At 46.7% G+C, this 26,161-nt stretch overlaps 1 protein-coding gene across 2 annotated transcripts in view; it reads left to right on the forward strand.

Moving 5' to 3' along the window:
• ASTN2 (astrotactin 2) overlaps positions 1 to 26,161 on the forward strand; it is a 769,045-nt gene that overhangs the window by 458,316 nt on the left and 284,568 nt on the right. For both annotated transcript variants that reach the window (XM_028161420.2, XM_054727144.1), the window contains exons 12-13: positions 10,253 to 10,419; positions 24,351 to 24,539. In XM_028161420.2, coding sequence (XP_028017221.2) covers positions 10,253 to 10,419; positions 24,351 to 24,539 — 356 coding nt within the window. The remainder of the gene's footprint in view (positions 1 to 10,252; positions 10,420 to 24,350; positions 24,540 to 26,161) is intronic.

The raw sequence follows: 26,161 nt of genomic DNA on the forward strand, positions 1-26,161 counted from the left end.
GTTGATAATCCGAGTGGTTATTCACAACACATTTAGAACAGCGCCTGGCGCACGCTCAGCACTGTTGAGTGCGATCTATTATTGTTATTAATGAGCTATACAAAGGCTAGTCATTATCATCCCCAGACAGTTATTGAATAGCCATTCTTCAGGTCTCCTGGCAGATGTGCTTGGGAAAGTGTTCCCTGGCCTCCCTTCTCTCAGCCCTCCATGCTCACCTGTGCCACACAAACAGCCTCAAGGACTATAAGAATGGGCACACGCATGTTCCTCCCCGGGCCTACCCCGCTTCGGAACCGAGGCCCCCGGAGGGCTGGGCCCAAGGCTTCCTCACCTCGGTGACCTGGAGGACAGGAGGCTTTGATGAGGCAGTTGTTGAACCGAATGCCCTCTCCATGCAGGTCCTGGGGAGCTCCAGAGAGAGCTGCAGAGAGTTGGGGCCTCCCACCAGGAGAGTAGCCAGTGGTCTGAAGAGGCTGAGGGGATGACCAACAAGCAATGCCCTAAGGTCCCTCCCCCTAGAGTAGCCCTTCTGCAGGGCTCCCCAGCTCGGGGTCCACCTATGACCTGAACCTCCCACCTGACCTCCCTTGGGATGCCTGCCAGCCTCTTGCAGAGAACCAAGGGACGTACAGGCACCTTTCTCGTTGAACAGATGAGAAGATGGAGGCCAGAGATGGGAAGGGAAGTGCCCGAAGCAGGGATTGCAGCCGGTGTCTCCTAATGCCCTGGGTCCTCTAGGGGGAAAGACAGGTGATCATATTCCTGCTAGCCAGCTGTGATCATGCGTGTGGCAAATCCAGCCCCGGGTTTCAGCACTGTGGCCATTTCAGCACTATTCATAAGCATAAGCCATCTTGAACCTTGAGCCAAACCGCTCAGGGTTGCCCTCCTGATTTTTTTTAGTTGGTCTAGATTCTCCTGGAGGTCAGGGACCAGCATACCCCTTCTCCTCTACATCTCCAGAGGATGGGGCCCTGCGGTGCGGCGGGGAGAGCATGGGTTGGGAGTCAGACACGCCATGCTTGCACCCGGCTCTAGTCCTGGGAAGCTGAGCAACACAGGAAAGGCACTTCCGGCCTCGAAGCTGCTCCCTCTTCTGAAACATTGGGGTACCAAGAGCAAGCTCACAGAATGGCGGGCCTTCCGCAGTAGAAAGAGGAAGACACCTAGTGTGGCAACCGGGCCACAGTAGGTGCTCAGAGCCTTTGAGTTTCCCTTTCTCGTGGCTTCAGTGTGTGATGCAGCCCAGACGGCTGGCAGGAGGGGAGAAGAGCTTGTTGGTATTTCACTGGAGCTCAGGCCAGAGCTAAGCCATGCAACCAGACATCTTATTACATTCCAAAAATACTGACCGTGCAGCCAGTACTGAGTGATAGTAATCACAAGAGCTAAATTTTTATAACAGTGGACAGCTTCCCATGCACCAGGCGCTATGCCAGGGACATCATCAGATGTCTGATTCTTTCCCCCATAGCAAGTCTGAGTAGATATAATTAGGCTCATTTTGTATTGAGAGAATTGAGGCTCTGAGGTTAATGAAGTGACTGGCTAACATTGCACAGCTAGTAAGGGGCAAAGCCAGGTCAGACTCAAGCCGGGCCCGCCTGACCCCAAGGGCCACCCCAGGTGACTCCCTGCCCTGTGCTGGGCACTGGGTGGTGCTGAGGGGAGGACGCTGTGTGTGTGACACTCCCCTCAATGGCCCAGAGACTCATGGGAAGACGCACTGTGAACCAGAACCCGGGCCACCTGCTGGAAGAGTCATTAACAAGGGAGAGAAGGGAAAAGGATGCCTGCCGACTCTGGGCATCGAAAGGAAGTAGGGGCTTCCACTCGAGGGTCCTTTGTCCTGTCCCCTGCGGCACTGTGCTCCCAGCCGCCCCAGGAGGCAGCTCTTCATTATCAAGGCCGTTTTTAAATGGGGAAACCAAGGTCAGAAAGGTGTGGTGACCTGCCCAGAGTCACACAGCGAGGCAGTAGCAGTGTCTGGTTTCAACATCGTTTCTTTCTGTCTCCTCAGCATCCCTCTGCTTCTGGGGGTCAGGAAGGACCTGCATGGGGGGCTCTCTGAGCTGTAAATGATAGATACATAGGAATCTCCCAGAAGAGCAGGGACCAAGGACCTTGCATGCAGCAGGCACTGCTGGGTGTGTACGGGGCGTTTTCCAGAGCCAGGTCGAGGACCAGGTGAGGCAGGGAGGCTTGGGCTGTGTGTCCGGGAGCTCCCCTTGGGGCTGGGGACAGGCTCTGCCTTCTCCAGGAGGCCCCAGACCCCCTGGCAGTGCCCAGGGCTTCAGCCCTCCATTACCAGGGCTATTGATCCCTTAATCCTTTCTTGCATGCCCACCCCTTCCTCCCTGTCAGCATCACAGCCCAGCACACATTGAGTGGATTGAGTGGCAGCTGAATTGGCATGAGTTGATTAAAACTCCTAGTAATAAGGGGCTCTCGATGCTCCAGCCGTCCAAAGCAATGTCGGCTGTGACAGCCCGGTGATGGTGGCCTTGGTGACAGATTGAGGCTGAGGAGTGAGAGGGCGGGGGCCTGGGCCTGGGCCTGGCGGGGCCTCCTCCACTCACCCCCACTCCAGCAAGTACACCCGACATCTCCTGGGACAAGGAGAGCCAGGCCATCCCAGCCTCCAGTCCAAGGGATGGTGCATACTGAAGGGCTCAGCAGCCCTTACTTAGCTTGTGTGCTCCTCAGTAAATTTGCTTGCGCAACAGGGATAGCTTAGAGGTGCCCCTGAGTTTTGTTGTAGGGATTGAAGAAACAGCACATGGAAAAATGTTCAGCACATAGTAGGTGCTCAAGAAATAATCCATTGCACTTCCTCCTCTTCCTTTTCTTCTCAGGCTGCTGTCTCGGATCTGTGTATTCGAGATCACTGCCAGCAACCTTTCTAAGTCCCCTCTTACCCACCAGTGACCTTCCCGGAAGTTTGTAGAGTCCTTGAACCAGTCTGAACCACCGTGACATCCCAGCCAGCTACCTCCCTGTGCATCAAAGGAGAGAGCACCTGGTGGCAGTCGGGGAACCTTTAAGGTGGACACAGGAGACTCCCCTTTCCTGTGTGGCCTCAGGCAATTCACTTGGCCTCTTTGGGCTTTAGTTTCCTCATCTGCAGAGCGAACAGGATGGTGCTGGTCCTACCTGAACATTGCTGGGAAGAGCAAAAGCTGCCTGTGGCAGTCTTCCTCCCCGTCTGCAGGTGTGGGGCCCCCCTCCCCCCACTCCATGGCTCCTGGATGCATTTCCCACTTGGGGGAAAGTAACAGGACATCCACCACAGCGTCATCATGTTTTGAGGCCCTGCCATTGTGGGCAGGGCTTGGATCTGGTTTGGTTCTCCACAGCCCAGGGAGGCCAGACTTCTTTGCTCCGGCGTAGAGATGTGGAGACTGAGGCTCCAAGAGGCAAGGCACACAGGAAGGAAGTGGCTGATTCCCGCGCAGCTGTGGGATCCCATGTGGCTGACGGTGTGCCGAGCCTTTCATTCACATCTAACCTCACCTTTGCCGCCTTGTCTCATTTCATCGTTGCCATGAAAGGCTTGACGGGAGCTGGCTTCTGGTCTCCAGCATCCATTGGTCTGCCACACCCACTCTGGGAATGATTTGGTCATGATCAAGTCTTCCAGATGGAGAAACTGAGGCTCAGAGACACCAAGTGACTAAGTGCTCAGCGTGAGCCGGTAAGAGGCTGGGTTCAAGGCTGAAGTTCTTTCCATTACCCCGTGGTCCTCGGAGGCAGTGCTAGGAGGCAGGCTGTTTTAGGCAGTGCCATCATCCCACTTGCCTGGTGATGCGAGAGAGCAAATGCTGCCGGGCACTTGGAGGAGGACAAGGCGTGGCCCTGCTAGGCAGCTTGGAGGCATCCCTGTGATTTGTCCAAGCCTGCTCAGTCAGCTCACAGGGAAGGGACTCAGAGCCGCTTCTCCCCTCTTCCCAGTTCATAGCTGCTTCGACAAATACCCAGAAGCTCAGAGCTCAAAGACTTCCCCAACTTCCTGTTGTCCAATCCCTTCATTTTACAGTGGAGGAAACAGACGCAGAGGGCGAGGTGTGCCTGCCTGAAGCCACTCAGCCAGGCAGAACAGGAACTGAGCTGTCCCGAGAGCCACTCCGGGCATTTGTGGAGGGCTTGCTGGGAGCTGGCTTCTCCTCTCCAGCATCCATTGGTCTGCCACGACCACTCTGGGGATGGTTTGGTCATGATCAAGTCTACCAGATGGAGAAACTGAGGCCCAGAGACACCAAGTGACTAAGAGCTCAGAGTGAGCTGGTAAGAGGCTGGGTTCAAGGCTGGAGTTCTTACCCCACCCTGCCCCTCAGGCCCAAGGTGCCAGAGAGGGTCCACACCGTGTCCCCCAGATCCAGGGAGAGGGGCAGGGCTCTCCTCCAGCACCTCAGGAGGTCTTCCAAGCTCATATACTATGAGAGCCTCAGGGCCCAGGGAAACTTCTGCTTTGTAAGTTGGTTGTTTTTCTTTCTGCTCACAACAGCTGGCCCACCTTCTAGACCTGGGGGCGGGGTGGGAGAGCAGCTCATTACAAAGTTTGCACTCGGAGCAATTTGCATTCCATAATTAATGAACATTAAAATGCATAATTATAAACAGAAACAAATGGCTTGGTTCTGATGCAAAGTTGGGCTGGGAAAGAGGGAGAGCAGGCTCAGGGGATGGAGGAGGAGGCTGGGGGAGGGCCAGCCTGTGATGGGAACAGCTGGGGATCCCCCTGGATGCCCCTTCCCTCTCAATCTTCAAGGCCTTCAGGCTCAGGGACCCAGGCCCAGGGTCTCCCTGTGGGTCCTTGTCTGGGTTGGAGCCCATTGGAGACTGTGAAGTCCTGGAGCTCATCTGAGGGGTTAGAGCCCAGCTCTCCCATCTCCTTACTGCAAAACCTCCAGGCAAAGGAGCAGCCCTCCAAGGAAGGGGGTCATTATCAGATAGACCTGCCCCTTTCTTTAGCCCACTCCTGGTCCCACAGGGCCTGCCTCCCCACGCTCCTTTTATGATTCTAATAAAGTGCTTACAGATAATTGAATTCACTAACCAGTAATCTCTGTAAAGTAGCAAATCAAATCACCTCATTCCCCTGCCAACAGCCCTCCAATGCCTTCCAGCTGTACTTGGAATAAACTTAAGATGCATTCCCTAGGCTGAAGTCTGGGAGGGCAGGGGATGGAGGTGAACATCAGCAACTTTTTTGTGTAAGGACCGTGCAGTAAATATTTTAGACACTGAAAGTCACATGCGGTCTATTTCTTTATCTTATATTCTTACTTTAAAAAATGCAAAAAAAAAAATGTTTTTTTTTTTAAGTAAGAATACATTCTGAGCTCTAGGGCTGTGGAGTATATGTCTTTTCTCGGTTCTTCCCATGAAATACAACTAAAAAGCCTGTAGGTTATATATGAAACAAACATAGGACAGAGGAAAATGGAGAAAAGAAGGCAGGTAAAAAAAAAAAAAAGAAGAAGAAGAAGAAGGCAGGCCAGCTAGGGATTTGGGGGACGAAAGAAAGACACGGTGCTCAGTGTTTTGGAATTTTCTTCCCCTCATGTCCCAAATTTGGGGTTAAAGGAACCAGCAACTGAAACACAGTTGGCGAAGACCAGAACGAACAAAACAAAAAAGGACGACCACTCCAAAGGCCTGCTCTCTTCTGCCAAAGTGCCAGGAAAGGCAGCCTAACAAGACAGACTCTTCTTAGACATAATCATTCTAGCAGAAATCTCCGTTCCCTCCGCATTGACATGAAGGTTTAATGTAATCTCTGTCAGAACCTCAGCATGATTCCTTAAATAGATACAGACAAGATTTTTCTGAAACATATGTGTTAAGGCAAAGGAGCTACAACGGGCGAGACTTATTTTGAAAAAGAATAAAATGGAAGGAGTCAGTCGACTCTGTTTCTAGACTGAAATAGCTCCAGTAACCCAGGCTGTGTAGGATTAGTGGAAGAACAGAGACAAAATCCATGGAACAGCACACAGAACCCAGGAGTGAGCCAGGCAGACGAGGTGCAAAAGCAATTTAATGGAGGCGGGTGCGCTTTTTCAGAAAAGAGTGCTGGCAGGTACACTTTCTTTTTTTTTTTTTTCTTTTTTTTTTTGTTTAAATCCTCACCCAAGGATATTTTTTTCCATTGATTTTCAGACAGAGTGGAAGGAAGAGAAGAGGCGGGGGAGAGAGAGAGTCCAGGTGAGAGAGACGCATTGGTTGGTTGCCTCCCGCAGATGCCCTGACTGGGGCTGGGGATGGAACCCACAACTGAGGTATGTGCCCTTGACGGGGAATCGAACCCACGACCCTTCAGTCCGAGGGGGGTACTCTAACCACTGAGCGCCCAGCCAGGCTCAAGTATGCTTTCATAGGCAAAATGTCAAACCTCAATGTAATCCTCACACCTCATGCAAAAATGAACTCGAAATGCATCACAGAATCAACCATAAAACAAAACGCTATTAATATTTCTAAAGCACACATACACATACACACATGCACGCACACGTGTGCACATGAGAAAATCTTTGGGATTTGGGCTTGGCCAAAAGTTCTTAGATTCCAACGTATGATCCATAAAAGAGAAAATGATAACTTGGATTTTATCAAAATTAAAAACATTTGCTCTGTGGAAGCTCATTTGAAGATAAGACAAGTTACGGAGTGGGAGAGAGAATATTTGCAAACCACATGTCTGACAAAAGTCTAGTGTCTGGAAAATATAAAGAACTTTCAAAACTTGGGAGTAAAAAAAAAAACAAACCTCAAACAATCTAATTAGAAAACGGGCAAGAAACATCGCACCGCAGAGATAGAGACTGAAAATAAACACAAAGGATGTTCAGCGTCATTAACCGTTGGGGAAATGCAAATTAAAACCACAGTGAGATATTGCTAGACACCTGTCGGGGTGGCTAAGATAAAAAATATTGACAGCATCAGATACTGACGAGGATGTGGGGAAACCGGATTGCTTATGCATTGCTGGTGGGGATTTAACATAGTACAACCATGCCTGGGCAGTGTGGCTCAGTGGTTGGGCATCAACCCATGAACCAGGAGGTCACAGTTCAATTCCTGGTCAGGACACATTCGGGCTCAATCCCCTGTAGAGGGCAGGCAGGAGGCAGCTGATCAATAATTCCATCTCATCGTTGATGTTTCTCTCTCCCTCTCCCTTCCTCTCTGAAATCAATAAAAATATATTTAAAAAAATAGTCCAACCACCCAGGAAGAGTTTGGCAGCTTTCTAAGAATTAAACATGCACCTGCTGTATTCATTTCTTGAGTGCCTGTTGGGTTGTTTTAGGTTTTTTTCCCCTAATCTCCAGAAATGCCTCCAAGAGAGGCATTGATGTCCCATGCTGAGGGAGCCGAGGCCTGGGTGCTCAGGGTCCTAAAGCCTATATGAAACTTAGACCTGCTTTCAGTCCACATAGTCTTATCTGCAAGCTATCTCCCCCGTGTAAAGAGGGAAACTGAGGCTCCAAAGTCACAAGGCAAGTGCATCCTGGTGCCTGGGCAAGGGCTCTGAGCTTTTTCTTTCTAGTATCCTAGGACATCATCTCCCTTCTGCTCCAGTGGCATCTCTGCCCTCCAAGACTTCCCTGGCCAAGGCCTCCCTACCCCAATAGTCCCTGGTCATTCATTTTAGCAGAGTTTTCACTTTTTCCTTTCAAAATTTACTTCTTTATGCTTCTTCTGTAACTAGGTCTTTGTCTGACAGATACGTGTATTTCTTATCTCTTGAACTAGATTTATAAAATTCTTTCAAAACAGCAGCTACCACTTGCTGAGCACTTGGCTAAGCACGTGACACATTTAGCTCACTGTATTGGTTATCTACTGCTGCGTAACAAATGACCCCAAAAAATCAAGCAGCTTAAAACAGAAAGCATTGCATTTGGCTAGGACTGCTGTACCAAAGTACCATGAAGTGAGTGGTGTAAGACAACAGAAATGTGTTCTCTCACAGGTCTGGGGGTCTGGAAGTCTGAGACCACGCTGTCAGCTAAGGGCTCCAGGAGAGAATACTTCCTTGCTTCTTCCGGCTTCTGGTGGCTGCAGCATTTGCTGGCTTGTGGCCACATCAGTCTGGTCTCTGCTCTGCCTCCATGTGGTCTCTCCTCTGTGTGTGTGATCTCTCTGTGTCTCTCTCATGAGGACATTTGTGACGACCTTCAGACCCACTGGCTAATCCAGGGTGACCTCCTCATCTCAAGGGCCTTAACTTTATCACACCTGCAAAAACTGTATCATAGAAGTAACATTCACAGTTCCCATGGGGCAGGACAGGGACATACCTCTGGGAGCATTATCCGCCCACCGCACTACCTCACAGGTTTGCTAGAAAGATTAACTAAGTAAAAACGGGTAAAGTGTTTAGAATAGACCTGGCTTATAGAACATTCTTTTTGAAAGGACAACAGTGGTAGAGGATAAGCGGGGAATGAGAACTATAATATCCTGCCCCAGGTATCTCTCGTCACCTGGTGAGAAGGTCAGTCATTCTGTCCAAATGACATCCCTGAGTGTCTGCAGACAGACAGACCAGCCCCAGGACCAGCCAATGGCTCTAAATGATCCCTTGACCAGGTGCCCTCCTGTCTTCCAGCGAGTGTTCCCAGACAAGCAGAGGCTTCCCCTGAGCTCGTATTAATATGTACAGCACTTTGCTCACATGGGAAATTGATTTTTCTTCTTAAGCACAAAATGTGGCCAGTCTTATAACCTTTCTGCAGTTTGACAAAGGCCATTTATAACCTACTTTCTCTGTCGTCCTTCCTGGCGCCAGTCGCAAATGTCTCGAAGACCTCCGTCCTGCATCTGTAATTATGAATCCTTCTTAAGCAAAATTTAATTTCCAGGAGGGCTGACCTTTTGTTTGCTTCTGTGGTTTTTGTAAATTAATCTTTGTGTGTGTGTGTGTGTGTGTGTGTGTGTGTGTGTGTGTGTGTGTGTTATTGATGCTGTTCAGAGTAAAGGCATCGGGGAGCTGGTTGGGAGCGGGGAGTACACTGGGAGGGGAGGTGTTTTAATCAGCTATGTTCAGTGATGGATGGGGAGGGCTGGGCCCTCTGTGTTCATCTTTGCGGACAGGGAATGCCAGGAGGGTGACTGAAATTAAAACTTAGTGCCTCGCCGTCTTTCCCGCACACAGGAGAGTTGGAACGGCTCCTCCAGCTGCTGGAGTGGAGATGAGCTCAGCCTCCTCAAAGGGTGGAGAACTAAGTGAAATAGCCAGTTGTCCCTACAGTACAAGATCTTCCGTTCACAGAACACTTTGCAGGCGCCAGGCCCACCAACAAGAGCATTTGTCTGAGCCACTCAGGGTTGGGATCATTGAGGTTTGTTGGGGTCCACAGGGCACCCATTGGGCTACGCAGAGGAATGTCCACGTGGCGGGGTGGAGGATCTGGGCTATCTGCTTCAGGAAGATCAAGGTTACTGTGGTCACTTAAAAACCATTCGTTTACTTAACCTGGGGAGTGATGCTATTTAGAAATGCCACTCCAATGGCCATTAAGAGGACGGTGTGCGGAGGGCAGGCTGGAGCCCAGCAAATGGCTTAGAAGGCCTCCAAAGGCTCCTGATGTGAGTATGCGGGCATCTCCTGTAAGGCTCCGAGCACGGCGATTGAGAAGTGGCAGATTTAAGGCAGGAAGGAAGAGAACTCACATTTGATGGGTACCAAGGTGGTGAAGTATACACCTTCATGATCCAACTTCAGCCCATGTAACAGATAAGGAAGTTAAGGCTCAAAGAGAGTGGGTATCTTGCCTGGATCACACAGGGAGAAGGGGAAGAGCTTGAATGGAAACTCATCCTGGGTAGAAGCTCTTTACATTGCATCCGGCTGCCTCTCCAAATGACCTTCATAGCAGCAGACCTAATCCCACAGTTACAGTAAGCACGGTAGTGGTGGTGATCCCAGCAATGTCAATACTAATTGCCGCTCACATTTGCCGTGTGGTTACCCCATGAGCCACCCCACGCTAAGCACTTTGGGGACATTCTCTCCCTTCATTCTCACAATTCTACGAGGCAGATACTGGCAAAAGTCCCATTGTACAGGCGGGCACACCGAGGTTCAGAGAGGTGAAGGGACTTGACCAAGGCCACACAGCTCTCCGTTGGCCAAAGGGAACCTCATGTACCTTTTCAGAAGGTGGGAGGAAAGGGTGTGATGGGACCCGCCGCCGCCTCGGCCATAACTCCCTGTCGCTCTCTCTCTGGCCAGTGTCCCGAGGAGCTGCGGCCCATGAAGGACGGCTCCGGCTGCTACGACCACTCCAAAGGCATCGACTGCTCCGACGGCTTCAACGGCGGCTGCGAGCAGCTGTGCCTGCAGCAGGCCCTGCCTCTGCCCTACGATGCCACCTCCAGCACCATCTTCATGTTCTGCGGGTGAGTGTTGCCCAGGCCCAGCCACTCCCATCCCAGGGGCAGGGGATACGGAGCCAAGGCCTGGAAAGACAGCTTGGCCAGGCCGGGCCTGACCTTCTGCCTCTGCTCTTGCTGCCCAAGAGGTAGAAGGCAAGGATGTACATCACCTCCCGTTGGGTATTGGGAGAAAGCATAAATAATTACTTAATAATTACAATAAATGTAACCCATGGCCAGCCTGCATCCCCCTGCAGGCCTGGTAGTGCAGTTGGGAGGCAAGTGCAGGCACCATGGAGGTGGCGCTAAGAGATCAGCAGGTGTGGTGATAAGAGTGTGGGCTGGGCCCAGGTTCCAACGATTGTGTCTGCAGGAAGGTAGCAGTGCCAGATGCAGGGCTTGGCCTCTCTCTGCCCTAGCGCCCTTGTCTATAGGGATGGTTAACTGGGGGCGGGGAGATGGACAGGAAACCACGCAGACAAAAGCTAAGAACTCAGGGAGTTTTTAATTTAGTCTGAGATGGAAAGAAGGGGCACACGCCTAGCGACTTGCTGAGTGGCCAAAGACAAGTCACTTTCCCTCTCTGGGCCACAGTTTGACCCCCTATGAAATGAGACCTTTGGACAACGATGCCTGCATTGAGGACTCGGTGGTTGTTACCCCGTCATCCATAGCATCTAGCATGCTGGTTGGTCCTCAGCAATCACTCAAGAAAACGGCAGCCTTTTTCCTTCTCTTTGCTCCCTTTCTGATGAGGTCTTCGTATTAGAAAACCTCCTCACCTTTTGGCATTCTGTGACTCAGAAAAATAATCCCGTGGTTGGGGAGAGGGTTAGTCATTGAGGCACGCTCAGTGCATCACTAGACAGCAAAGCAGGCTAAAGGCACGGAACAACCTTTTCAGCCTCGCGTGTTACGGAAAAGGGGGTGGAGGAGTGGGTATGAGTTTCATCTGGGTTTCAGAGAAAATTAATCTCCCTGCCTGGTTCTAATCTGTGGGGGTCCAGTTTTCCTTGTGGGGCTTATTTTCAGGTCCGCCCTCTTGGCCCCCGTGACACCTGAGCTGCAGGTGCCTTCCAGCAGGGGTTGGGGGAGCTCACCTGAGGCCGGGATACATGTCAGTAAAATAAATAAGAAATAAATTACTGTATGCAGACCTGAATTTATAGCAGGCTCTCCCGCGCTTAAGTGACTGCAGAGCTAGTGGAGTAAATTATGCATGGGCTCCGATCCGAGGCTGAATACAGAATCAGTCGTGGTCTGTCATTGTTATTTCCCCCCTGTGCCCTTCGGGGGAGGTGTCCTTCTGTTGCAAATAACAACAGTAACAGCACAGCGGCAGCACCTGTGGGTGTTGACGTAGCAGCTATCCACAGCACAGGGCCGTGGTCAAGGGGAGCCGACAGGTTGGGCTCTGGTCCTAGCTCTCCACCTCTGAATCTCTCAGACCCCTGACTTTCACTTTCCTCAGCGCTGCAGCTTTCATAATATCGACCTCACTCTAAGGATGGGTGTGAAGAGTGCAGGGTCCTTAACATTGAATGAAACTCCATTAAGGTTAGGGAATGTGCCCAGGGTCATGTGGCTAGTAATGCAGTGCCCCACATCTTTGCTGGGTGACCTGACACATAATAGGTGCTCTCTGATGAAGGCCTGGGGTGGGATGGGGGTGGGGTGGAGTGGGGCAAAGGAGGGTGATGGTAAGAGGTGGAAATGGAGACATCTGTGATACTGTCAGCATTAAAAAAAATGTTGCTAAGTGGAGTTCCTTAGTTAACAGGGCTAAGAGGTTGTTCCCAGTCCAGTCTTCCAGGCCGCATTTCTAGCCATTCCTCCTCCTGAATGAGGCCTCCCGTCCTCAGCTTCTGACGTTTTAATAACTTTGCTCCCTCGGGCTCTCCCCTCCTCTCTGTGCCCTCACCATGTGTGTCTCTTTACCTTGGATAGCTGTGTCATCTTTCAGTTTTGGTGCAAAGGTCACCTTCCCCAGGAAGACTTCTCTGAGCCCCGCAGGGCTGAGGGGTGCAGGGGTGGGAGGTTCAGGGGTGATGGGAGGTACAGGGGTGGGAGGTGCAGGGGTGGTGGGAGGTACAGGGGTGAGAGGTGCAGTTGCCCTGGGATGGGTAACATAATACTTCCTCCTTTCAAGGGGGTACTATTTAAATATTGGTTCAGTAATTACTGAATAGGGTTAGGATATGCAAAACAGGACTTTTGATTGTCTTATTTTGCTTTGTATTTTTTATTTCTACCCACAAGACCCTCTTGCAAGGGAGAGATCCATTTATATTTGGCCTTAAATTCTAAGTGGAGTTCCTTAGTTAACAGGGCTAAGAGGTTGTTCCCAGTCCAGTCTTCCAGGCCGCATTTCTAGCCATTCCTCCTCCTGAATGAGGCCTCCCGTCCTCAGCTTCTGACGTTTTAATAACTTTGCTCCCTCGGCCTCTCCCCTCCTCTCTGTGCATGAAATTTTGACACCTCTTACAGATGGGACCTCTGGCTAGCTGCCCTGGTTCTTAGCCCCTAGTCAGGCCAAGTTCCTCCAAAGTGAGCCAAGAATCCTTTCTCTGGGGTCACTTAGCGCCTCACCCCCCGCCCCTGCCACCTTGTGCTTCTCCCTGTGGGAGCCCCACTGCTCTGTTGACTTACCTGCTTTCCTGTCTGGTCCCAGTCACACTGAGAACATCTGGTGAGCAGAGACTGGGCCTTAGTCACCTGTGTGTCCCCATTGTCATTTCCCATTGCTTGGCCCAAAGACTTCTTCCAAACCGTAATTGGTGAACTAGGAATTCATCTACCTAAGATTTGTTGCACCTACTCTGTGCTCAGTCTTTCCTGGGGTGCTGAGAATGCAAAGAAGTATTGAGTACAAGTCTGTGCCTACCAGGGACAAAGGGGACCCTGGGGGCAGGTGGCTGAGCCTTGGTCCTGATTGATGTTGATGGAGCACAGGAACTGGATGGTAGAGAGCAGCCAGTGATTTTGAAATAGGTTGATAAGGTCATTGGATGCTAAGCAGAGGCATTTACAATGAAATCTTATAGGTGAGGGAACGTTACTTTCCTCTAAACCTTGGCAAGTTACCTAGCAACCATGTTTGCTGTGTGTGTGTGTGTGTGTGTGTGTGTGTGTGTGTGTGTGTGTACAGTATATATACTGTGCATTCCTTCAGGAGGGTTTAATATTATCCACATAAATCCAACCTGTATAATATAAAATAGGACCTATCAGAGACATTTGTAAGGAGAGAAAGGGTGAGGGAGAATAAGATTTCAGGAGCCTGAAATGGGAGAGTATCTCAAGAGAGATACATTTAGCTCTGTGCTTCTTGGCAACCCAAGTGAACAGGGGAAAAAAACAACCCACACCTAGTTGGTTATATAGTTGTCCTTGCTTGAGAATAGAAAGGTTGTGTGTTTTTTGCTTTTTCCTCCCCAGAGGGTGTACATCTTTTCCTGACTTAATGCAATAAAAAGCTGTTTCCTATATGCCTGTGGAAGGAATGTCACTAACATTTTTGAAGTGTCAGTGTTCCTTCGATCATTTAGAGGCGGTAACTGAAGGGTCTCACAGGCAGTGAAGAGGTGAAGAGAGACGGTATCCCAAGCTTCTGTCTTCTAATTTGAATGTTTAATGTATTTAACTGTAATTTAAGTAAACATGCAATGAAAATGTATTTTAAAAACATAGGTTCCCAGAGCATTTCCAAATAGTCCTTACTAGCCTATCTCTCTGTTTAATGTTATTTTTAAGTGATTTTAGGAGGGAGGGGAGATAAATACATGTGTTTTATACCCGTCATTAACTGGAAGCTGTTTATTTTCATCGCTGAAGCTAAGCCTCCTCTAATTGCAGAAAGCTGAGAATGGAGACAGCGATTTGGACATGACTCTTAGTAACTACTAGTAGATGCAGGGGTGTGGGCCACTTGTTTTATGGTGGTCTCCAACTTTTGGGTTAGACCTGAGCTCTCACCCCTCTGACTTCCGATTGAAGGATGTGGAATTTACCTCTCATAGTTAACTTAGGACAGTTAACCTCTCACAACTAACATAGTTAACATAGGACAATTAACCTCTCATAATTAATATAGGACAGTTAACCTCTCATAGTTAACATAGAACATCCACGTGCCAGTTTCTCATGAAACTTTACAGCCTTGTGTTCTCCGCTGTTTGAAATATTTTGGAAAGCTCAGGTGTAGGACATATTCACAGACACCTGGTAAACGTGTACCGAGTCCATCCATTTGTTCAGATAGGGGTTTTCCAATGTGGGTTTTGTGTGTCATTAGTTCCATGAGCTGCATAAAGACAAAAAGGGGAAGCTTGGTGACCAAGCCCATGTGGGGAAGACTGCACTCTATCACTGCCTCTTGGAAGTTCACAGTGCACCTGGGGGTGGTAAAGGCTCTGACAAGTCCTACAGTGATGGAACATATATTTCTTTGGTTCTAAAGTTCCCATGTTTTCCACATTTTAATATCTTTGAAATTATGATATACTAGAGACCCAGTACATGAAAATTCATGCATTGGAGTGGGGGGTCCCTCAGCCTGGCCTGCCCCCTCTCACAGTCCGGGAGCACTCAGGGGTGGGAGGCGACCCAGCAATCAGGGGAAGGCGATGCCCCATCACACCTCTGCTGCTGCCACTGCCGGCAGCGCAAGCCTCGGCCAGCCCTGGTTACCTGCACCTCGGGCTGGCCCTGGGTGGCTGGGCAGCCGCCATCCGAGGCTTGCCTGCACCTCGGGCCAGCCCTGGGTGGCTTGGAGGGCTAAGGGGACTGGGTGCCGCCATCTTGTGGCTGTGGACGCCGCCATCTTTGAGGAAACAGGGCAGTAAATTAGCATATTCCCTTCTTATTGGCTATGGGCACCACCATCTTTGCGATGGCATGAGGGTCAATTAGCATATTCCCTCTTTATTAGATAGGATTTTACATTATTATTTTGACAAATTTAATTAGTGATGTTTTCTCTCTTTTTTAGTGTTTGTTGTAATACTAGAGTTTCTTCGAGTTTTAGGGCGGGGGGGCGGGGAGGATCTTAGTGTAAATACAATATGTTATATAATTTAGCCCAAAGTTCTCCATTAAATTGTTTCTCTTTTCCCCTTCCCTTTCCTTTTCTTCCATTTCCCTCCTTCCTTCTTTTCTAAAGAATACCCTTGAGTACATTACTTTCAAAATGGCTATTTTAGAACTCTAAGTTTTTGCCATGAGTGAAGTCTTCAGATATCACCCTCCCTGAGAAGAGTTTCACTAAACTTAATTTTGGGTAACATTGGGATGATCCCGAGGCCTTTCATGAGAAAGACTACTGCGACATTGGTGAGTGGGGTGCATGTGGTAGGTAGCCATACCCCCTAGGTCACAGAAGGTCCTGTCCTGATGACCCAGGTGGGATTTCTCACAGGTGTCAGACCGGGAGAGCTCAGAAGCCTCTGCTCCTCTCTTGCCTTGGCAGTAGAGTGCTCACCTCCATCCCTAACACTGGTCCACATCTGTATGATGTGCAGTTCTTTGAGCTCTTCTTGCCCTTCACTTTTCTCTAGACTTATTTTTTCTAGGATTTGATTCCCTTCCCTGTTTAAAAATCAGTAGTTTCTAATCTAGGCATTTCAATAAATAATTCATTGCTTCCATAAACCATTGGGAATGAATGAGAGAGCAAATACATGAATCAATAAATAAATACTCTGCTTTTAGAGAATTTGTATGGATGCCACTCTCTGTAGATCCCAGTTTTGTCTTTGAAAAACAAGCAGATTGGAAGAAGTTATTTGTACTGAAGTGGAACAGGCACTAGATCTGGAGTAAGAAGATCCATGGGAGGGCCCTGGCGTTTCTAAATTGTTCATGGGGTCTTGGTCAAGGAATCTGCCATGCCAAGCCTCGGGGTCCTTGGAGGCAAGGTTGCAATGAGAGTATCCGTGTTGTGATGTTGCTACAAGGATTAAGAAAAGCGTGCTCTTGCCTAAACACAAAGTTTTGTTAACATAAAAACAAACAAACAAAAAAACTTCCAAACCTGTAAAGGATTTTTGTGAGTTTATTTGAGCTAAACTGTCGACAATTGCCAGGAAGCAGAATCTCAACATATTGAGATAGTACTCCGAAAAATGGCAGCTTTTCACTTAGTTTTATAAATTCCATCCAAAGAGGAGATGTAAGTGGCGTTACATGAAATCCATTGGTGATAGATTAGGGGGACGGAGAAAGCAAAGCTAGGGGTGGGGGGAGGAGGGCACCAAACCTCTGGGATTGGATAAAAAGTAAAATGATGGACACATGCTTCTTTTACATAGGTGGATACAGGATAGTTAACAGTAGACAATTAACACTAGCACTAACAATAACAATGAGGAATTTGTGGTTTCCGCCCTGGTCCATTAGTTATGCCCTGGAGGGGTCTGGAAAAAAGGGGAATGAGGGAAGTTATAAATTACACTGACATTCCTCAGATATGTTATCTTAGATGCAAAAACACAATAGGCTTAGTAAAGATCAAAGTTTATTTTTGTCAGGGAAGATACTGGCCTAGGACATGACATTACAAACTGCTTTTTAATTAAAGGTTTTAATTTCAGACCATCCTATGTGGTTACTTTAGGTCTCTTGAGTTTGCAAGGCCACCATGCAGGCCTTCCCTGAGTTAGTCAGGTTAGCATGTGGCCCCTTTTCTTCCACTTTTGTGGTGCGGCCTCAGAAGTCCCATCTAGTTCTATTCTCTGTAATGTGGTGGGTATGTTAAGGGTAACACATTTGTCGCCTTTGGCTCAAATGCCCAGTTTGTATCTTTGTACTTACTTTATTTTATGTTTTTCATTTTGGCATGTGTATAAATAGTTTCATGCAGATATTGGCAGGGTTCCTGTGAGCCAACAAACACTCTTGAGCATTTCTGTAAGAAAATCTCCCAGACGACAGAGCTCTAAAGGAGCTCTATATTTATGTCATTTTGGTACAAAAATAAAATTAACAAAAAAAGAAACCAGCAACTAAACAGACCTTTGCATAAATCCTCTGGTGCCCTAGGGGGGCTTGAGGGAGAGAGTTGCCCACATTTCAAAACTGAGAGGAAAGTTGGTCTTGGTGAGTCCCTATTTTGTTTTTTTCCTGCATCTCTTAGGGGCTTACTAACTACCCCAGGCTTTTCACCTCCCCTCCTCCCTCTCCTACTGGGCCACAGCCCTTTCCCACCCCAGGCAAAAGAAAACCACCATGAACCTACAGTTGTAATTGGCTAAAACTCTCCTCCCTCCCTCCCTCCCTCCCTCCCTCTCTCTCTCTCTCTCTCTCCCTCCCTCACACACACACACACACAAATAGAGTCATATGCCCACACCCTATTAACTCCAAGGTTCACTTCTTTCCACCACTATTGACAAGGCATAGATAGCTCCATGGACGGCAAATCCCCTAGAGCAGTGGTCGGCAAACCACGGCTCACGAGCCACCTGCGGCTCTTTGGCCCCTTGAGTGTTCTAATGCCACTTCTTCAAAATAGACTCACCCAGGCCGAAAACCGACTTCTGCGCATGGGCCATGAAGTTTCAATCGCACTGTATGTGCACCCCGGCACGTGGTATTTTGTGGAAGAGCCACACTCAAGGGGCCAAAGAGCTGCATGTGGCTCGCGAGCTGCGGTTTGCTGACCACTGCCCTAGAGTCTCTAGCTAGTTTCCTTATCTGAAATTGGGAGTTGCACTGCCCTGTGAGGGTTATGCATTAGTTTCCTAATGACTCTGCAAAAAATTTCCACAAACTTACTGGCTTGAAACAACACAAATTTATTATTATACAGTTTTGGCAGACAGAATGCCTAAAATCTAGATATTGGCAAGACTTCAAGGCCAGAGACTCTCTCCTCTCTCTCTGTATCTCATTCTCTGTCTGGGACACTCTTGTCTACCTTGTAAGCTCTCATAAGGCTCCCTAGGATTACATGGAGCTCACCAAGATAATTCAGGGTAATCTTCCCATCTCAAAATTCTTAATCATATCTGCAAAATTCCTTTGCCATACACGTTAACATAGTCACAGGTTCTAGGGATTAGGACACGGAACATTTTGTGGACTATTATTCTCTCTACTACGGGTTGTAATAAGGAGCAAAGCAGGTCACATATAGAAAAAAAATTATACTAGGCTGTGGAATCCGGAATCTAGGGCTAAGCTGTGCATATGTGATGTGTATGTGCATCCATATATGTGTATAATGTATACATGTAACATGTAATTATATGTGTACAGATTTATATATTCACATATATGTAAATATGTATGATTTATTTTCAATGAATGGCCCGTAAAAGTTCCCAATTATGTAATTTGAATAATTTTTTTAAAAGAAGAGTCAAAGAAGGGCAGCTCTGCAGACTTTAAGAAATCTAGATCTTGGGGGCGGGGGGTGCAGGCTAGAAAGGGTCAGTGGGGAAAGAGAGGAACATCTATAATACTTTCAACAATGAAAATAAATTTAAAAAAAAGAAATCTAGATCTAGAGAGACGTCAGTAACCAGGACCCGAGAACCACTGGAGATAAGTTTACATTTCTGAGAAGTGTCAGTGGGCTAACAGATCAATAACAGCATAGTCACCGTAACACTCATGATGGCAGTCACAACGCCTGATGCATGCCCTGGCTCCTACAGGATGGATGCTATTCTATCCTTTATGTAAGTTACCTCTAATCCTCACATTAGCTCTGTGATAAGGATTAGTGTTACCCCATTCAATAGATTCTGACACTGAGGCCTAAGGAAGCTTACTGCTTTCCTCAGGGTCCTATAGCTGCTAGGTGGTGCAGCCTCTATTCAAGTCAAATTTAATTAGGTCCCACATACTTGTGAACTTGACACCTGTGTCTTAAGTTAGGAGGCATGAAATCTCAATAAATTCAAAGTTGAAATTGTACATGGTACATGCTCAGCCTAGAAAGCAATGCTATTCTGTATTAACAACACTCTAGCTAGCAAGTGAATCTATCTACTTGAGAATTACAGAAAGACAGCCTTCAGCGTAACACCTGGGTAAGGAAAAACACAAACTTGAATCCCTGCCTCTTGAGAAAGGAGCGGAAGCTGGAAGGCTGCATTTCGAACTTAAGCAGGACGTGGGCAAAGTCGTACTCAGGAGCTTATGGCATTTTTCAAGAAGCGAGAAAGATTGAAACCAAGCAAGAGAAGCCTTCAGCTCAAGAGACCATAAGAAAGAATTCTGAAGCAAAGTCAAAGACAGCAGTAGGAAGGAATTAATACAAATAAAAGCCGAAATAAATAAAATAGGAAAAAAAAATAAAAGGAGCCCCATCAATAAAATGAAAAAAAGCCCATTCAAAGGAGAGTGAGACAGAAATACAAATAAGCACATTAGGAAAGAGCTAGGGACATAACCATGGAAGCACAGAAGATAAAACACATCTAATGAGAATACTGTGTATGACTATAGTCCCATAAATTTGAGTCTTGATCAAATGCAATATTTTCTTAGAAAATATAAATTACCAAGTTAGAGTCACGATGCTGTGGAAAATCTAAATTGACAGATAACATAAAATAAACTGATAAGAGAGCTAAAGAGCTACAGTGGAAAAGAAGACATCAAGCCCAGGGGATTATAGGCAGGTCCGACCACATATCTTATACAAAGCGACTCAGAGAGAGGAAAGAAAAGGACAGTGTCCTAATGTACTCCACATACTCGCATTATCCTCAGCCCCAAACTGGGCACATATAAAGTCCTCCATCCCGAAGAATCTGTCCACATATTAGAAATGGTGAGTTCCTTATGTGGTAAGATGAAAAATCAATGTACAAAAATCAGTAATAGCTCTCCTCAATATCAGCAATAACTCACTGGAAAATATAAGGGAAAACATAAGAGGAAAACTGATCCTACTCCTGAGATGGAGAAGACTGTAATGGAGCTGTGTGTTTTTCACACTCTATTCCAAACACAACTCATTTAATCCTAACAGTGGCACGATGAGGTGGGGGCTTCTTTATAGGTAAACAGAGGAAGTCCAGAGAGGTTAAGCATTTTTCCCAAGGTCACACAGTGAGGAAGGAAGGGAATCAGGATTCATACTCCGGTGGTCCGGATCCAAAACGCATGTTTGTAACCTCTAGAGCAGGGGTCCTCAAACTTTTTAAACAGGGGGCCAGTTCACTGTCCCTCAGACCGTTGGAGGGCCGGACTATAGTTTAAAAAAAACTATGAACAAATTCCTATGCACACTGCACATATCTTATTTTGAAGTAAAAAAACAAAATGGCAAAAACACCCGCATGTGGCCCGCGGGCCATAGTTTGAGGACGCCTGCTCTAGAGCGTAGTGCGTCACACAAATGCCTATGAAGGATCCCCCCACGCACGCACACAAGATATGTGCAAGACTGTTGTGATCAAATGTCGGTAAGTTCAGTGAAGGGTTTAAAGGGACATTTGATAAATGGAGATGCAAGCTAGAATTAGAAGACTCACAACTGTTAAAATGCTGTAGCAGTCAGCTAGAAGAAGAGAAGCTATATTGCTCTCCCGAATGGTCCTCCAAACCAGAAGCTCACACACGAGATTTTATGCATTGTTCATGAGAGGTCCATCGTGAATGGGCAGCAATGGGCAGCCCGCTTCCATCCAGCACTGCGTATCTGGATCCAGGCTGGCCGTGGCGAGAGAGGAGAGGGCTGAGAAACAGAGCCGGGTCTGGCCATGGCATGTGCCCTTTCAGCACAGATGCCATCATCCTTCACGGTCTTGTCACAGGGTCCCTCCAGCCCAGCTGCAAGGGTGGCTCGGAACCTCTGTCTACAGCACAGGTCTAGGAAGAGGACCCAGCATGTGACACCATCCCTGCCACAGTGGTCAGCAGTGCCCAGCACACAGTTGGCTCTTAATATATACTTCTTAATGAGAAAAATGTATTTAAACCTCCCCCTACTAAATGTAGTCTACAAGTTCAATGCAATACCACCCCAAATTCCACTTGGGTTTTATATGGAACTTGACAAGCCAACTCCAGAATTCATCTGAAGGGGAAATGAGTGAGAACAATGGGAACATTTTGAATAGAAAATTTGTGTCCATGATGTGGAGGGGACTTACTTTACTGTATTCAGACCACAGTATAAAGCCATAGTGATGAAACTGGAGTAGAATTATTGCAGGAGTATACAGATCATTCAGTAGGGAAAACTCCAACCGTGTATACGTGGGGATGTAGTACATGACAAAACAGCATTTCAAAGTCGTGAAAGCAAGGACCCTCAGGTCATTAGTACTCATTATAAAAATGAGTCAAAATAACCGCTTCTACCATGCACAAAATTAATTCCATGTCGATTAAATAACTGAAGATGTAAAAATTATATATATTAGAAGAATATACAGAAGATGTTTTGTCATTGTGTGGCTTCCTGAGCATTGCACAAAATTCAGAAGCAATAAAGGACCAGCCAGGATAGAGAGGGTGTAAGATCTCAAAAGCAAAATTAATATACAAATCCAGACTGGAAGAAAATGTCAATATATATGGAAGGAGAAGGGTCACTATTCACAAAATAGGCAAAACATCTACAAGTCATTAAGGAAAAGGTAAGTATTCCAATAGAAAAATGGTCAAAGCATATGGTCGGACAATCTGCAGATGGAGAAGTACACAGACCATGGCATGAAAAGATAGTGAACCTCACCAGTCATCAGGAAATGCACATCCCAACAAAAGCGTGCTATTTTCCCCCATCCCAGATCAGCAGTCATGAACATGAAAAATGTGGGCAATGGGCTCTCTCATTCATCAGTGATAGGATTGTAAGCTCGTAGAGTCTCTGCAGACAGTCATTTAGAAGATCTATCAAAATTTTAAAATTCCTAAAACATTGACCCAGCAATCCCTCTTCTAAGAATCTCTTTTACAGAAATGCACAAACGTGCCATGATATATGTACAAAGATCTTTATTATGGCACCGTTTATAATAGCAAACAGTTATAAACAACCAAGATGCCCATCAATAAAGATTCGTTAAAAGCATTATGGTACATTTATAATGTGCAATGCCAAATAACCATTAAAAAGATCTATGAATACAGATTTGAAAAGATCTTCAAGAAATAGTATTAGGTACAAATGCTTATCTCATAACACACACACACACGGGTGTCCCAAAAAAATGAATACACACTTTGAATAATTATAAAGGCAGTGTTTATTAAAATACATTTCATTTTCAAAATGTAATAGATTATCTGTCAAAGTATATATACATTTTTGAGGGGATACTTTATATATAAATTATATTTAATGTGTATCTTTAAATGCACTGATAAAACTTTGGAAGAATACGTAATAGTTAACAATGATGACCACTAGAACAGGCAGTAAAAATATATGTGGCGTGGGAAATGAGGAATTTCCACATTTTACTCCGTAGGCTTTGGTAATATTAAATCATTTACAACAAAAGTGTACTTATTCATGAGTGGGTAAATCATTTCTCATATTTGCTGGGAAGCTCCTGGCATACATGGATGGATTTACACTTTTTCAAGTGCTTGTTATATACTCTGCATGTTTATATAACTCACCTTAGCTGTACTGCAACTTTATTGAAGGTTAATTGCTTACATTTAACACAGGCAAGCAGAAAGGGAAATAGACGTGACCAGGGCACCAGGACATGCCTTCTTCCTAGACTTTCCCACTGCACATCGGTTATAAAGAGACCCGCATTTGATTGCCAGCTTTGCCACTTTTGGTGTGACATGCTTTATTTCTTGGGTCCTCATTTTGCTTCTTTGTAAAGCAGGAATGACACTACTTTTTTTTTTCATGATCAAATATAGATATGCAAAGTACCCATTGGATCGTATGTGTTCAATAAATAGAAACACCACCATTGCCACCATTCCTACAATTACCTTGTTAACTACCTGCAATGCCTGTGTGGGTTTTTGTGGGGTTTTTTGTTTTTTTTTTTTTTTGCATCCAATGTATCATGGGACCTCGTAGCATCCTAGTAAATTAAGGTCAGAGTGTCTACCCCGTTTTACAGATGAGGAAACTGGAGATTGAAGAGTCAAATGACTTGCCACGGTTTAGAGAGGTCCAAAGGAGCAGAGATGATATTGATACCGTTTCTCTAATTGTCCAGCTCTTGTTTATTTTATTATGTGCTCCCTATCCCTCGTGTTAGCAAAGGACCATGAACAGGTGGACACTCAAAGAAGTCCCGTTTCTGGGCTGATGTCTGTCAGGGGCTGATTTTTATGCTTCCTCCCTTCTCCCTATGCCTCTCTTAAGAGATTCCTTTCCCACTGCAAACCCACACATCATAAATATTACTTCCACATCCCATTCAGCTGCCTCTTTGGTCCATAGAGGAGCCCGCCCTGCTTCAGAGGTATGTCCAGGGCCCTGGTGCTGTCAGGACCGGTCCTTACAGGCCAGCGGAGGCTGTGAACATTGCCAATTGAACTGAAGCAGCAGCTGCTGCCTGCGCTGTCCGTGGTCCTGGAAAAATCCCCTCTGAGCTACCAGGGCAATAAAACCTTGTTTTTGCACTAGTCTTTCACCTTGGTCGACAGATACACTGGGAATAGATTCCAGTTTGTGGAGCTTGTTGACGATTCCCAGTGAAATGGTCGGTCATGCTTCTGGAAGTCTGTGTGCTCATGGAAAACCGTTTTTAAATTTCCTTTGTGCATGAATGTGCACTCCGGGTTTCCCCTCGGCTCCTCCGAAATGTTACAAATGACTTCCCTTGGATTTACCAATTTGCAGGATTAATGTGCTTCTCTCAAGACACCTGTGCCCTAGATAGACTCCCGCCAGAAGAGCTGTCTCCGTTCCTAAACTCTGACCTGTTTTGCAGGCAAAGGAGGCCTCCATTTCAGGTCGCCTCAGGGGTGCATCCCCACACGCTGCTAACTCTCGGCTCTGCTCTGTCACGCAGCTGCGTGGAGGAGTACAAGCTGGCGCCTGATGGGAAATCCTGCCTCATGCTCTCCGATGTCTGCGAGGGCCCCAAGTGCCTCAAGCCGGACTCCAAATTCAATGACACCCTCTTTGGAGAGATGCTACATGGCTACAACAACCGGACCCAGCATGTGAACCAAGGCCAAGTCTTCCAGATGACCTTTAGGTATGGGGGCCATCCTTGGCACTTCACTGGTTGAGTCATTGACCCAAAATATGGGCGGGAGGAGCCATGGGCACCATTGAATCGAGTCCTCTTACACTGGCAAGCATCTCCCCAAGCTCACTGATGCCTGCCCATGAGTGTTAGAAGTCAGAAAATTCATACCATGAGGTTCCTTTTCTGACCTAGCTAGCCCTTATTCCTCCCACCCTCCCATTTTTCTAACTCTGTTCACATATTTTCAATTCAATATAAATTCCTCCTGTAAGTATAGTTAATGGAGTTTTTTAAAAATTTAATTAATCTTTCAGTGTATTACAAAATAAGTGTCCTGTGTAGTCTAGTCAAGCAGTTCAAAAATAAAGACATTTAATGAAGTAGAAAATAAAATTACCATCACCCAGAAATATGCAGAATTAACATTTTCTTGAACATTCTTAAAACACCTCTCTCTCTCTCCTTCTTCCTCCATTTGCGCGCGCGCACACACACACACACACACACACATGCACACGTACGTACGCACATACACCAAATCTCAGTAAAGCTATTTAGAAACCCCTTTATTTTTTTGTTATCAATATGTCAAAGACCCATTTCCCTATTAACCAATACAGAGGCACACGAGAAACTAAAATATGAGATACTCTCTTATGAAAGCAAACAGCCCTGGGCCTGGGTTGGCCAAATGATATGGGGATTAGACGTGCAGTCTCATTGAGAAAGGCTTCCTGGGTGAAGTAACAGGTTGTTCTCTTGGGAGAAGAAAGACCTTGGGTGGGATGTATTCATGCCTCAGAATCTGAAGATGGTAGAGGGAGAAGAACTATTCCGTGTATAAGAAATTCTCTTTTTTAAAGAGAACAACTATACGGTTAGGCAGTTTTGCATGAATATGTGACAGGATATTACAAAGCAGATTCTCCCTACTACTTGAGGTTTTACCAACAAAAGTTGGAGCTAGTAAGAAACATCACATTATAAAAATTGTCATCCTTATCCCATCATCAAATTAATAATAGTGGTTATTGTATTTGGAGTGATAATAGTGGCTGCTATTTAATAAGAATTACTATATGTCAAGTTATAATAATAATAATGGTAACAATAATAATAAGAAGAAGAGCCACTAACATTGGTCTAGCACATGCGGAGGGCATTCTTAGCACCATTGACCCATTATGCTGTGTCATCTTCACCATGGTCGTAGGGAGCAGGGACTGTGATCACCCCCTTTACTCTGCTAAGGAATGGAAATGTCTAGTGGCTTTCCCACATCCCCCTTTCAGGGAGAGGGAGGGCCAGGAGAATGCCAGTTTAGCTTCCTCAGTAAAACCCTTGGAGGCCCCATGGCCTTCATTTCACACCTGAGCAGTTAACATCAGAGAGGAAAAGGTCACCATCGAGTGAGAGAGAGGACTCGCATGTCAGCCTGGCTGGCTCCAAAGCCCTGCTCCTGCCCTCTAGCTCAGCACACCTCATCGCTTCCCATTTCATAGAACTAGAATGGAAATGTAATGTGAATTCCCTAAGAGCGTTCACCTCAGTAGCAATCGCACGCGTTCTGAGCACCTAATATGTCCCAGGTCCCATGCTGGTTACTTGGGATACAGTGGAAAATGAGA

The sequence above is a fragment of the Eptesicus fuscus genome, chromosome 15 (genome assembly GCF_027574615.1).
Source record: "Eptesicus fuscus isolate TK198812 chromosome 15, DD_ASM_mEF_20220401, whole genome shotgun sequence".
NCBI classification, from domain to species: Eukaryota; Metazoa; Chordata; class Mammalia; order Chiroptera; family Vespertilionidae; genus Eptesicus; species Eptesicus fuscus.